General features: G+C 38.3%; 1 protein-coding gene across 2 annotated transcripts in view; it reads right to left on the bottom strand.

Annotated features, from left to right (window-relative positions):
• LOC309440615 (adhesion G protein-coupled receptor A3-like) overlaps positions 1-13149 on the bottom strand; it is a 274291-nt gene extending 261142 nt beyond the window's left edge. For both annotated transcript variants that reach the window (XM_082054477.1, XM_082054476.1), the window contains exon 1: positions 12846-13149. In XM_082054477.1, the coding sequence (XP_081910603.1) occupies positions 12846-13066 (221 nt within the window). In that variant the 5' untranslated portion in view covers positions 13067-13149. The remainder of the gene's footprint in view (positions 1-12845) is intronic.
• Between the last annotated feature and the right edge of the window lie 409 nt (positions 13150-13558).

Consider the following 13558-nt stretch of genomic DNA (forward strand, 5'->3'; position numbering starts at 1 on the left):
CAAAACACAAAACAAACAAACAAAGCAAACAAGAAAAAAACCACTACACCACAGCCCCCCAATAAATACCTTAAAAAGAAACAGCAGTATGGCAAGAAATCAGGAAAACGGTGCAGAACAAAGCAGCAAATAAAAGGAAAGAGCATAGCAGGCTGCCCAGAGACAGGGATGAAACACAGGGGTTTTGTGGACAGCCTATACAAAAAACAGAAATTCAGAGAGCATCAGCCTCATGCATGTCCTGCAGAGATGACGTGTCGAGACTACCTCGAGAAGGGATCATTACAAAAAGAATTCTAGATCAGCTAAAAAGAGTAATCCAGTCTAAAACAACATTGTCAATATTTTTACCTTTATTTCCCTCCAGTCAACAAATTCAAGCTCAAAATACAATTTTTTCCACTTCTAGGTGTTTTTTTTACCCATTTCCTTCTAGTCTTATATGAATAGAGTGGTAACCCATACTCTGTAACAAAATCTACTGAACTATCATTGCATGTGATAAGGCTTAGAGCAGTGAACTACAGAATACACAGAAAGACAAAACTGAAGCTTAACTCAAGCAAAGTGGCTATCGGCAGAGACATGCTGCAGTCTTTCTGAACAAATACATTGCCAGCATCAATATCGATTAAAATTATTTTGAACAGATAAATAAAATAAAATGACCAATCGACCAGCACTCTCTATCTTTTAAAGTCATTTACCTCCTCCAAAACCCTTTTTCACTGGCATGCCATTATTGCAATTTAATAGGTTTTTCTCTCAGTCAGACCTTCTCCCTCTCTCCTTTCCACAGTGCCAACAACTAAAAGCAAGCACAAAATATTGGCCTCAACACACAAAGAAAATTGAAGATGGACTTATTCTTCAGGAACACAGAGGGAAGCAGGAAAATCTATCAATCTGCCACGAGAAAACTAGGCCAACCAAGGAGAAAACTGACTTCAGGCTTTTATTCACTTTTCATTAATCCAAAATGTTAAAAGCAGGAGTAGGGCTTCCTTTTTTTTCTCTTAGAAGACCAATGCATTTCCCCACGGACTGAGTTAACAGTAATGATTTTGGTTATAAAAATGTTTTCTCACTGCTCTCCTTTCATAAAGCTAAACACAATGTTGATAATATACAAGGAAGCATACTATTAATAGTATAAATTAATTTTACTTCTTGAAATTTCATCACCCCCTTGCCTTTCAGCTTGCTGACAGTGACTAACAATGACAAGAGAAAAGCAGAGAGATGGGTTCTCCCACTGAAGACAGAACCTGGTCCATCTTCCTGAGTTTGATAACCACATCAGCTCTGGCTGAAACAAATCAGAAAGAGTTTTGAATTCTTGAAGCTAAGAAATAAACAAAAGGAGGACGTTCCTTGCCAGCATGCAGTTGAGCTGTGATACTTCTTGCCACTTCTTGTGAGGGTGCTGGACCGGGCTGTGGAAAAACAATCCAGTTTGGCAAATTAAATACACAGGAACTAGAACCCTGAGTTGGGATGGACACTAGAAGATCCTTCTGGGAAATCTCACACTGCTACTTTACCCTATGCACCTGCTTTTAAACACTTCTAAACTAGAGACATGGTGCTGGTTCAACATTAGTTACTGAAAATTCACACAAAACAGCAACACAGCAAGTAAAAGCAGATGGGAAACCCAGCTGCCCCAGTTCTTCAGCCTAAAGCTTCTTCTGAAGCTTTATTAGCTATTCCAATTTCAAGAAGGAAACACCAGCCAGCTGAAAAGGCTTATAGACTAACCAATAACATGGAACCACTGGCTCAACATATAATTCAATATCACCATTTTGACAGCTACTTTCAGAGAAAAAAAAACACACACACACTTCAGTGCTATTTAATAAATGATTACTTGTGGGATTTTATTTGTTTAAAACAATCACTCTGCCTCAGCTAAAGCAGTACTCTTAAAAGCTAGCATTAAAAAATTATTTGTTCTAATCTATTCCAAACTAGGTCTTGGCATCTAATACCTCTTCATTATCAAAAAGCTTGGTAACCAAGTATCCCATTTGTAAAGTAGCCATAATAATGATACCAACAGTTGACATGATTTCTTCAAAAGTACCTACAGAAAATACAAACATACCATTTGATTACAGGGAGATTCAAGCAAACAGCTCCCCTGGTCTCATTAACAATACATGAAAAAGTATGAAGGATATTTTCAGTTAAAGTCATTTTGTCCAATTAGCAATACTACTCTATTATTTATCTTAAAATGATGTTGTCCTAGTCAGCAATTTACTGTTTAACTGTGTAAAATTGTTATGAAGACCATTTTATGGACCAATTCACTAATGGACTAGTTATTAAATATAGACACAAATTAATTAATAAGAATTGTTTCTGAAAGCGTAGTTTATTAGAAGCAGGTTTATATGGATAATCAATAAACAAGAAGTACTTTCAAGTGATAACTTCATTTGCTCTAAGTGCAGAATATTAGAATTTATTACATTTATTTAGCTCTTATAGTTATTTTTTTGCTTCATCAATCTATATTGATGACTCTCTACATTGTTATTTACATGTAATTATGTAGAAAGTGGAGAGAATTATGAATAGTACAACAATAAATGACCATTAATGTGGGTTTTTTCCACATTTTAAGCATTAGGAATTTCATTATTCATCCTTTTATTATAGAAGTAAAAGTAAAGACAAAGAAAAGCTTTCGAAAAATTGCTTTCCCTTTTTCTGCAAATCCCATTGTTTCTTTTTCTGTTTAAACTAAAGATATTAGCACTAGAATATCTACTATAGCTCCATGAGGACCAGCAAGTATATAAATAAGTCAGGTAAGTCTTTATTTAGCATGAACAGCAGTTTGCAAACATTTAACACACATTAAATCATACAAATAGATAAATATGAAACGTCTATGGTTTACATAATGTCATTTTCTGATGTTCACATCTCAAACGTTGTGCTTCTCTGCTCTTCCTGAGGTATACTCAGAGTCCACAAAGAACAGGTCCTCAAGCCCTGTCAGCACCATTGCTAAAGAAAGGAAAGCAAAGGAAAGTATGGCCATCAGAAAAAAAAACCCACAACCTTAAAATGGCTTCCTGCTTGCACTGGATGGATGTATATTCTTACCCAAAGTCTCCCAACAGTAAAGGAAAAAAAGTAAGAAACTTCCCTCCACAAGACTCCTATATGGTATAACCAAGGAAAAGAGCACATTAATTTTCCTAGAGTCTCTTGTTACCAAACATGGAGGAAAAACTCCCCATAAAAAACATAACTACAGATACTATTCTCACATGCATCGGTATTTTAACAGCAACCTGAATATCTGGTGTTGTAATTCCCACAGCTTGGCTCTGTTTTCTGAGTACCATGCAATTCAAATTCCTTTAAACAATCATGATACCATACTTCGAAGAACTACCTGAATCATAACATAACAAAATATTACTATTCTCCCTCTACAGACAAATAACTTGCTATAGATGAGATGACATACGACTCCGCCACGGACTCTAGTAATGAATAAGGCTAATGTTGAAAATGTTGGTACAATTCACAAAATATTTGCCCAGCACAAAAACCCTATAATGTTGACATTTCATTACTGAGGGAATAACATATGGTTTTCTTCCAATGGAAAACATGCTTTGTTTTGTGCATTTTGACTGTGTTTCCTTTCCTGTGTATCCTATATGTAGTATGGATAGAAAATTGTGGCTTTTGCAAAACTAGTATGAATTTGTCAACTGCTACAGCTATAGTTGAGAACAGCTCATTAACATGATATAATTTAAGACAGAGCTGTATGATAAAATGTGAATAATACTAGCTATATCACAAGAGAGAGGAATGCAATTCCTTAAGCTTAGATTTGCCCACATATCGAAAAGTTTCATTTTCTGGCTCAAGAACTGCAATGAGAATAAGAGCACACATTGAGATTTCATCTTTACCACTATAATTATGTGTGTTATACACGTTTCAGTTTTGGAAGGACAGTTGCAATATTGTTTGAATGTTGTCACAAAGGTGTAGAGAAAACTGGAAATTAAGTTTTCCTCTTCCCTTCTAAACAATACACAAGGCTGGGGGTGAAAAACAAATCCGATCATTGTGACTGTTCCCTCTGATCAACAGCAACATGTTTGGTGGGTCGATATAAAACTACTGCTTGACACAACCACATTTAGACTTCTCTACTCTGCTGGCTGCAGTTTTAATGATAAACTCTGTAAGGAGGCAGAGCTACAAATGCAAACATTTTTCTTGTTTGTAAGGTGTGTAATAGGATCAACTCCATTTCTCTGGCCCCAATTCCAGGCATCACTGAACTCCAGGACTTAATCTGTATCTCTCTGAGCACCCATTTCCTCCCTCATTTCAGTTCCACTCGGTAAGTTCAGAAGAGAAGGATAAAATGAGTCAAGGATCAAAGGTGATGAGGGAAGATGTAATGGAGGGTCTTAGAAAAGGAGAAGGAACTGGAAAATGAAGCAAGACTAAAGAAGTGGTGGAGACTGTGAGCTGAAAGAAAAAGCTGCAGCACACAGCAGTGAAAGTGCAGAGGCTGGCAGAGAATTGGAGTGTGCCAGAGGACCAAGAGCAGAGCTGATGAGGAGGGAGATAGGTTTTCTCCTTTTTTAGAAATGCATTTGCAGTAAAGTGTGCAATACACGTAAGCAATGACCAAAAACAAGATGCAGAAGAGAAAATAGGGAGAAGTATCAATGCAACAACAATAATAACAATAATATTAACAACAACAATAATAAAAAGGAAACGGCACAATTAAAAGGTTCTGGGAGTAAAGGCAGATGGGTCCAAGTACAGAGAATGGACTATGGAAGACGAAAAGCATTAAGAATTTTTCTCAGTGTGCAAAGATCCCCTGATATGACACGTTAATATGTAAAAATTCCGCCACTTAGGAGTGCTGGTGAATTTGATTCCTCAAGATTGACAATAACTTGTTTTTCTTCTCCCTCTCTCTCAAATGCGGGTAGGCTTCCCGATGCACCAGGTTGTTAGCACATTCCATTAGAGGACCTTTTCAGTATACTTACTCTGAAATTTCTGTAAAACCTACTGTATTAATAAAGTTGCTCACAAACAGGTTATGCTCTTCTTCCACCCCTCTGCTCTCCAAAAAATTGATACTACGCACATTAATTTGCAATACAAATAGCGAAATAACCGTTGCCAGGGAACTACTACTATATAGTAATATTAAGTGTTCAATTATTTCATTAAATCTATGCTTCTCTTCAAATTTTCCACACCTGATTTGGTTACTGCTAGTTTTAACCTTATTTTCCATTCTATGATATAGTTTGTCCATTTTTGAAGTTACAGTACACATAAAAACTTTACCCTCCCAGTTTATACTTCTGTTAATAAAACACGCACTCTGTGGAATAGTCCATCCCATAACATAAAGAGAAGGGTTTTATGGGGAGACATTGTCTTGATTGCTATTAGAAGGAAGAAATCACAGTAATTCCTCAATAAACAAGGAGAATCATAAATGCCCATAATTTGTAATTTGGAGGCCTTGAGTTATCAGGTTACTTGAAAACCATAATGATACCTTAAGAACTTACAAAATCCATTGAACTTCATTTTGTGTTATACAAAGCCTACAGTATATATACTTCATGAGTTTTGATTAATAACCATTTCAGAAGACAGCCACTCATCAAAGGAATGCTTAAAATACAAGTTTAAAACAATTTGCTTACTTATGCATAGTTAGCAGTAAATCTAAATTCTACGCAATCTAGAATAAATCTCAGGTTTTTGCAAAGATTCATGGGTCTATGAGCATAATACCCATGAATCACTGTGTGTTTACTTTATTGGCAGAATGTTTTATATATGTGACATACTGCTGTTTAGGTAAGATTATATCCAACTAAGTACAGAAAAGAAACTGTCAACAAGTCTATAACAGAAACTGCAAAGCAGGATTTTCATATGACTAAACCATACCTTCAGAGTATTCCTAAATCAGTCCCAGGCACGAAGCCACAGTTGGAACTGATTTTAAGAGAAGGGTGAAGAACGGCACATTGACACAAAAATAAGAACCAAAGCTGAACTGTGTGTTCCCTGTATTATGTAATTGCCAAAGGAATTTGAAAAAAAATGTTAATATTATAAATAATACAGAGGTTTTAGCCAAATCTTATTTGAAAAGTCTAGAACTCGCCAGCAAACTTGTGATTGATCAAAGTTAATCACAGTTGCATAGAGAAGCACATACCTAACCTTTTCATCTTTTGTATGCGTGGCTAGTCTATCAGGAAGACAAACGAAGCTTAGAAATCAATATGCAATTTTTCCTCAAAAAAAATCTAAGTCAAAGAGCATAAACAGTGATTCTTGAAAACATGCACAAACATCACGAAGTAGTGAAAACCAAGCTGGCATGAAGCTCTGACTCTCAGATGTGCACAAAGGAAGTCTGTAAGCTTCATATATATGAATGTATATTTCCTGCTGGCTGTTAGAGCAGAGCCTCTGGCTCGGTAAGGATGCTCTACACTTTAACTTTCAGATTCATGCTAGCTCTGTGTTATAAAAATTACTAAAGACAGCAATGAGGAAAGTAGGGATGGATTATCTGGAGCATGGTTGGATTCAACAGCTGCAAAATTTGTAATGACAGAGGGTCCCAAATAGGGAGAAACTTCACACAAGAAGGCAAAGTCACTCTGGCTATTTCTGCCCAGAAACCTGGGTCTGGTTAATTGGCAAAGGAATAAACAGGCTTCCAGAGTCACAAGAGCTAATATGATCCTGTCGTTGTACAGAATCAAACAAATAAGATTTGTGATCTTAAACCTCTGAAGAGACAGAAAAGGGAGAATCTATAAAATATTAAACCTTTAAAGCTTCAATTTAATAACGTTCTTCAGAAACTTTCCTTCTAGCTATTCAGATTTGTTTTAAGAAAGTCCTTTCCCCATCTCTCCCCACTCTTCACCTCACCTCACATCTTATAATTCTGTCAGGATATGTATTTTGAGAAAACATTTCAGTATGCCTTCTAAAACAAAACAAAGCAAAAAAAAAGAGCTACATTTTCAAATCTTTAAAGAACAGTCCATTTTAACGGCTGACAGTACGTTGGTCCCAAGGGGCAGCAACTCATGCAGCTTCCTATAAAGGGAAACTCTGCTTATGTAAATCACCTTCTCCCTGGCTACTACCTTACCGCAACATCAAATGAGAATATCTACATTTCAGTAATAAATATCTGTTCCTCATATCTTCAGATAGTTAAAATTAAATAGGTTTTATTAATATTTGGCCAACCTAGGAAAAAAGAAAGAACCAGTGACATACACTAAATCTCTTCCTGCTTAAGGAAAACAAGCTTAGTAGCCAATGAACTGACAAATCATACATATCATAAAGTCCCAGCATCATTTAGGACTTCTCAATAGGTATCAGATATATACTTATATGATAAAAGTCCCTTCCCACATGCATCGCTGTCCTCCTGTTTGTCTTCACATGAAATTACCAAATTAATGAATTGTTCTATACTGCCAAAAACTTTTATCTGCTTCCAAAAATTCTCCTCCCATTTTCTTCTACAAACTGCTTTACTCAAAAGAAGTTACATTAAGAACTTAAAAGCACCAGGAGAATACATGGCACTGTTTCACCTCATGACATTCATAGATTAGGAAGGATAAATAGGGAAAGAAACCTCAATATGATTTGATAATCTGCTAACTATTAAAGCAGCCCTTGTTTTATTTTGGACATTATTTGCAAACAGAATTCTGTTTGTCTTTACAGAAACTTTTTTACTCTCCTCTTGTGCTAAAATTTCTAGAAATGCCATGCACTAGTTGCATCAAAAGAAAGTCATAATTTGGAAGAAGACAAGTGAATTCAGGTAAAGATTTTCCCTTGTCAGAAATAATATAAAGAAAAATAAAGTCTTTTCAGTTATGGTATTTTATGGACACTCTAATTGTATCTATTCCATGAAATATCATGGAAGACTAGACTAATATCTAAAGATATTACATCTCTAGTGTTTTTCTCTTCTCTTTATTTTGCTCCCCCCAAACATCTGTTCCAGACCTTCCAAGTCTTACATGTATTTTATGTCAGTTCGCTTTATGTTAGGAGTTTCTTTCACAAGAGCAAGCTGGCTTTAAGCTAGCTTTTTTTTTTTTTAAAGAGTTTTGAAGAAGGCATGTATAAATATGTATACACACATAAATAATGCAGCAGGAAACCTGTTTTTTACTCTTTGTTTCTGCTACTCTGAGTGAATACAGGAAGCTAACCAAGGTGAAAATCTTTGTGAAACCCTTTATAATGAGAAGTAGCCTACATTCATTAGTCACTCACTTATTTACAAAATAGAAATACTACGAAAGATCTCATAGCAATAAAGAAAAATATGGGAATTTCAAGATGGAGAGATAAAACTACTGAACAATTTTTTTGGTTCATCCTTTCTTCAATTCTTGTTTTGTTTGCTTTGGCCAGCTTAAACTCTAAGCTCTTTGGAACATAAAGAACATTTTTGTGATCTATTTTTACAGCAAGATGCTTAAATTAAATAAACCATATTGATATGTTCTAAATCAAATATAGGAGTGTAAAAGACTGAGCATAAAATAAATATAGTAATATAATAACTTTGAATAAATTCCAGTAGACATGACAAAAATGAATGGGACGAAAGTAATTTTGGGACAGAGAAAAGCGAGGCAACGCTGCTTTCAGAAGATTAGTTAATGTTTGTTAATTGCTTTGACGATGAAAACCCTTTTGTATGTATTATAGCTACAGATTACCACTGGAGTCACGTAGCCTCACTCTGAAATCAAAATTTTAATAATGTGAGACAACCTCCAATTCAAAGTCAAAAGAAATGCATAGATATGAAGATTTCTATATGATGTGGAATCACTATGATCCATACACTGCCTTAAATTTGTTTCATTTCTATCATGACAGTCGAAACATCAGATTTCCACAGGTGTATCTGTGGGTAAGATCTGTAAAAATAACAACTTCTGGTATAAATGCTGGACTTCCTATTGAATTAAGAGGGAGGATAAAAAATAGTAATGCTATTATCAGAAACTGTCGGCATTTGTAACTTCAGAGTATGTTCTGCCCAGTGATATCAAGTCATGTAACAAACTGAGAGCTTCTAAGAACTAAAAGATAAACTTTTAAACACCATTTGACAGGGGGTGGGGTGGGAGGGAAAGAATACAGATAGTAAGCAACTACTAATATACTGTCCAGTTTACACAGAATAATTCAAAAAATAATCTAATCTGCTAATTTCTGAAATTTCCTACTGCAGTACTTCCACATTGTGAAAAGTGGCAATATTCCATATAGCCCAAATTTCAGCTAATCACAAGTTTAATAACTAAAATTTCCATTAGCACAGAAGAGAAAGAAAATTGCAAATAATCTTTTTCTCTAGAGTTACACTTCAACAACCAAATCACACAATTTAAAAAAAATATATGTAAAGTATAGCTTCAGTGTAAGAATTCCCAAGTACTCAGCCATAAAACTTAAACTAAGAAAACTATATTATCCTGAAGGGAGGTGACTCCTCCTTGTTGGGTCTACATTTCCATTGCCTACTGAAAGTGAAGTGGGGAGAGCAGAGCTCATAAATCAGTGATTCAATAGCTGTATTTTTCATGGAAAAGAGTAACTCCCTTACTCCAGTGCTGCCCTGATACACAAGCCACAGAAATACATGTTGCAAATCAATAAGGGCTAGAATTCCTTTTAACAAAATACATGCAAATACTTTGTGAAGCTACAGCTAACCACTTGAGTCTCATTTCCAAAGCAGTAAAATACTAAATAAAGACAAGAAAACAGGGTCCAGAACAAGGTGGGGTGTTTGGGGTTTTAATATAAAATAAAGATGAGGGGATAGTTGCTTTACCAGCTTATATTTTGATTTTATTCCTAGTGTGATTGTTTATTACTGGGAGCATTCAGACAGCACTGAATAGCTCTAGTATTCATATGATTTCAGAGTAACTATGCAAACTTCCCACCTCATAAGCTGGAAATAATTGGTCTGAACCTGCAAAGAATATGTGTTTCTTCAGTGACTTCCCACTAGTTTGTAGTCACTGTGCATGACTGTGTTAGAAATATTTTCAGTAGTGATAATTTAGTAAACATATGCCACAAAGAGACTAAATAGTCAAACTCAGCCAAGTTCCATAGTCACTTATGTGAAAAAAAAAACTAAACTAACAAATAATAACTTCTTAAATTTGCTGATAAGCAACATCACCTAACGTGTAAATAAAGTGTAACACATCCATAACTTCACCCTTTAATGGCTTAATAGATACAGCAGAGGTAATTCCCCTGTCATATCAGTAGAAGAGTTATAACAATTTGGCTTTGATATTCCCTTCCAGAACAAAATGCCACTAGAGAAGCAGCATCCCTATATAATGTAGAGAGATATGAGAATTTACCCAAGAAAAACAATTTGTTACATTGTTTCTTTAATGTGTTACTGCATCTGAGCATACATCTCATTATTCACCTCTATATTTCTTAATTGTTAAAGCAATCTGAAAGGTTATGTTCCGTATGTTTCTCTCTGTGGGCCCATAAAACTGAATGGAAGGAGGCAGCATCTACTAGAATATTCTCTTTTGCCCAAATCCTCCATGCAGCTACATAAACAAATGTGAGCACTAGTGTTTGAGCTTTTTATCATTATTTTCTGCAGCTGGCCAAATCTCACAAGTGTAATTTAATTAATCAAAACCAGATTATCCTGCAAAATCTTTGACACATTCAATCAAATTGTCATCTGTATGTTCCAGCTACCGAAAATTATTATGACCCTAACACAGATTTGTTGTAAATGGTCTTTTTACATTCAAGATTAACCTTACATTTACTTATTGAGGAAACAAAAACACCACATCACAAACAGACAAGACAGTAAGAGGAAAGGGATAAGTTTAGGTGATACGTGTTACTGTACTTACCCATGTGAAATACAACAAAAAGCAATTATGTGTATGTTTTATATCAACTAAGGACAGCTAATCAGCTTTTAGATCAATGGCTACTTGTAATTAAGTTTAAAAAAACTGGCATGGTATCTTTCGAAGAAATACAAGCCTTACCTGAAATGCGCATGTTTAGGGTGGTAGTATCAAGTTTATTTCTGGTGCCTTAAATCCTACGTCTAATTGACCAAAAACTCCCACCTACCACTTCAAATGCACCACTTCCCCTCCTCGTCTTCTCTCACTTCTGTTTCCAATTCAATTTCTTTTCATTACAGTGAATACATACTTCTAGTGATCTTATGGTTAGCTGGATTCATCTACTGGTACTTACCTTGTCAAAAGAAAAATTTCTTAGGAAAAAAAAAAACCTAAACAGAACCCTGTAAACCAATGCTTAAGAAGAAAAACCCTTGCAGACATGCTGTGTGTGAGAGTTTCTAGATCTTTAACTAATGGAAAAAGCTGTTGACATTATATACTTTTTGGGGAGTACAAACTATAGCCATACAGCCAGTTAAATTCACTGCTACTTTTCTGGTTTATGTATCTCCTAGGCCAAAACTTGCATTGATGTAATGATTTCATTCTAAACCAGCCTACTAAAATTTACCAGGAAATATAATTACTATATCCTGTATATTAACAAGCAAAAGTTTCCCAAATGAATAACCAGCAGACAGCTAATCAGCATCAAGTCACTCAACAGTTATAGCTAAAACTGAACTGAAGCATACACAGCACATCTGTACATTTACAAACACAAGCTCTCCAGATGTTATAAATTACTATCTTTACCAGTTGTCTCCTGAAAGCGTTGACTTAAAGAAAACTCAGTGAACAGTGGAGATGTTCACAGCAGGAATTGTCAACAGAACTAAATTCAAGAGTAAAAGATGTGTTGAAATGTGCATGATGTAAAGGCTAAATGTCACAGAGCTGTTACTGCTTGGGTCCATTACAGGGACATCACTTTCACCTATACTTGATGTTCCAGTTACAAAACATTCTACTACTTTATTTACAATACATATCATTTATTTAAGTTTAACTACATGCAACAGGCAACAAAACATCATACCCTATTTCCAAGGCACTTGGTGAAAAGAAAAAAAAAAAAAAAAGCCAAAACACCAAGCTGTGAGTCATTTTCAATTACCAGGCAACTCAAAACAATATTGGAGATTGGGTCGTTTCAAACGGTTGTACACAAACTCTTGTTTAAAAAAAGAAGACATAAATTCCAAACTTTATTGAGAGGAGACGAGAGAGAAGGGGAAAACCCGTTAATTACACAGAGCTCCAGAGCGCAGTTTACCATTATCGTTACCATCCATTTATTGCCCGGATAGTTTGAGCCCATCCCGTCAGCGGCAGAAAGGTGCACCAGGGAGTTCCATCAGTTCTACTAGCACTGACATTTCCCAAACCACCACACACAGCAGCAAGCAATTTACATCACGGTAAGCCCAGCTGCCCCCGCTCGACCAAAAAGCCAGCAAGAGTTTCCAGAGACAATTAAAAAAAAAAAAGGCGAACCAACTCAGAAACTCTCGCATACTTTTTAAAAGCCAGGCCGGGGTTATAGTCTCAGCGGAGCGGTTCCGCCCGCTCCTGCGGTAGCTGTCTGGGCGGTGGGTTCGGCCACCCTGAGGGGAACCCCGCGCCCAGGAGCGCGCGCCCCCCACACACACCCCTCTCCTTCGCGGCACCCTCTGTCCCGTGTCAGCGCCTCCCGCAGGGGAAATCCCGGGGCAGCCGCCACCAGGTGCGCGCTACCCCGCGGACCGTACTCACAGGGACACGGTGCGGTTGGGCAGCACGGCGGGCTGCAAAGTTTCCACCAAGTCGCCGCCGCTGCAGACCACTTTGATGCGGAGGGCCGGGCGGCCGGGCCCCTTGGAGCGCTCGGCGGCGCAGAGGCAGCGGTCCACGATGAGGTCGGGGCAGTTCCTGCTGCCCCCGCACAGCCCCAGCACGGCGGCCACCAGGCAAAGGCGGCGGCACAGCCCGCGCATGCTGAGCCAGCGAACGAGCCGCCAGCTGCCGCGCCCGCCGCTCCGCGACGCGCATGGCACGCGCCACTCCGCGCCGCTCCGCGGGCGCCGCGGTCCCCTCCACGCCTCCTGCGCCCGCCCGCCCCGCCTCGCCGCGCCTCTCGCTGCGGCCGGCTCCGCTCAGAGGGACCCCCCCTCCCCTTCCTCCTCCGAGGAGGAGCCGCCGCTCCTTTCCTGCCGCAGCCCGTGCAGCGGCGGCGCTGGGCGGACCCCGCGGCGCGCACCAGGCCCCCTCCTCCCTCTGCCACCCACCGGGCGCAGCCCTCGCCGGGGTCCGGGGCCGCTCCCGCGCCCCGCCGGCAGCCGCAGCCCCAGGGAGGTCCCTGCGCCGCTGGAACCTGCGCTCGCCGCGCTGGACCGCGGTACTCTCAGCCCCCGTTGGGTGTCCGCTAATTGGGGGGGAAAACACATGCGCCAAGGACGAGCCGCAGCGCAAAGCGGGTGCTACCAGCC

This window comes from Streptopelia decaocto, assembly GCF_964273445.1.
Source record: "Streptopelia decaocto genome assembly, chromosome: 5".
NCBI classification, from domain to species: Eukaryota; Metazoa; Chordata; class Aves; order Columbiformes; family Columbidae; genus Streptopelia; species Streptopelia decaocto.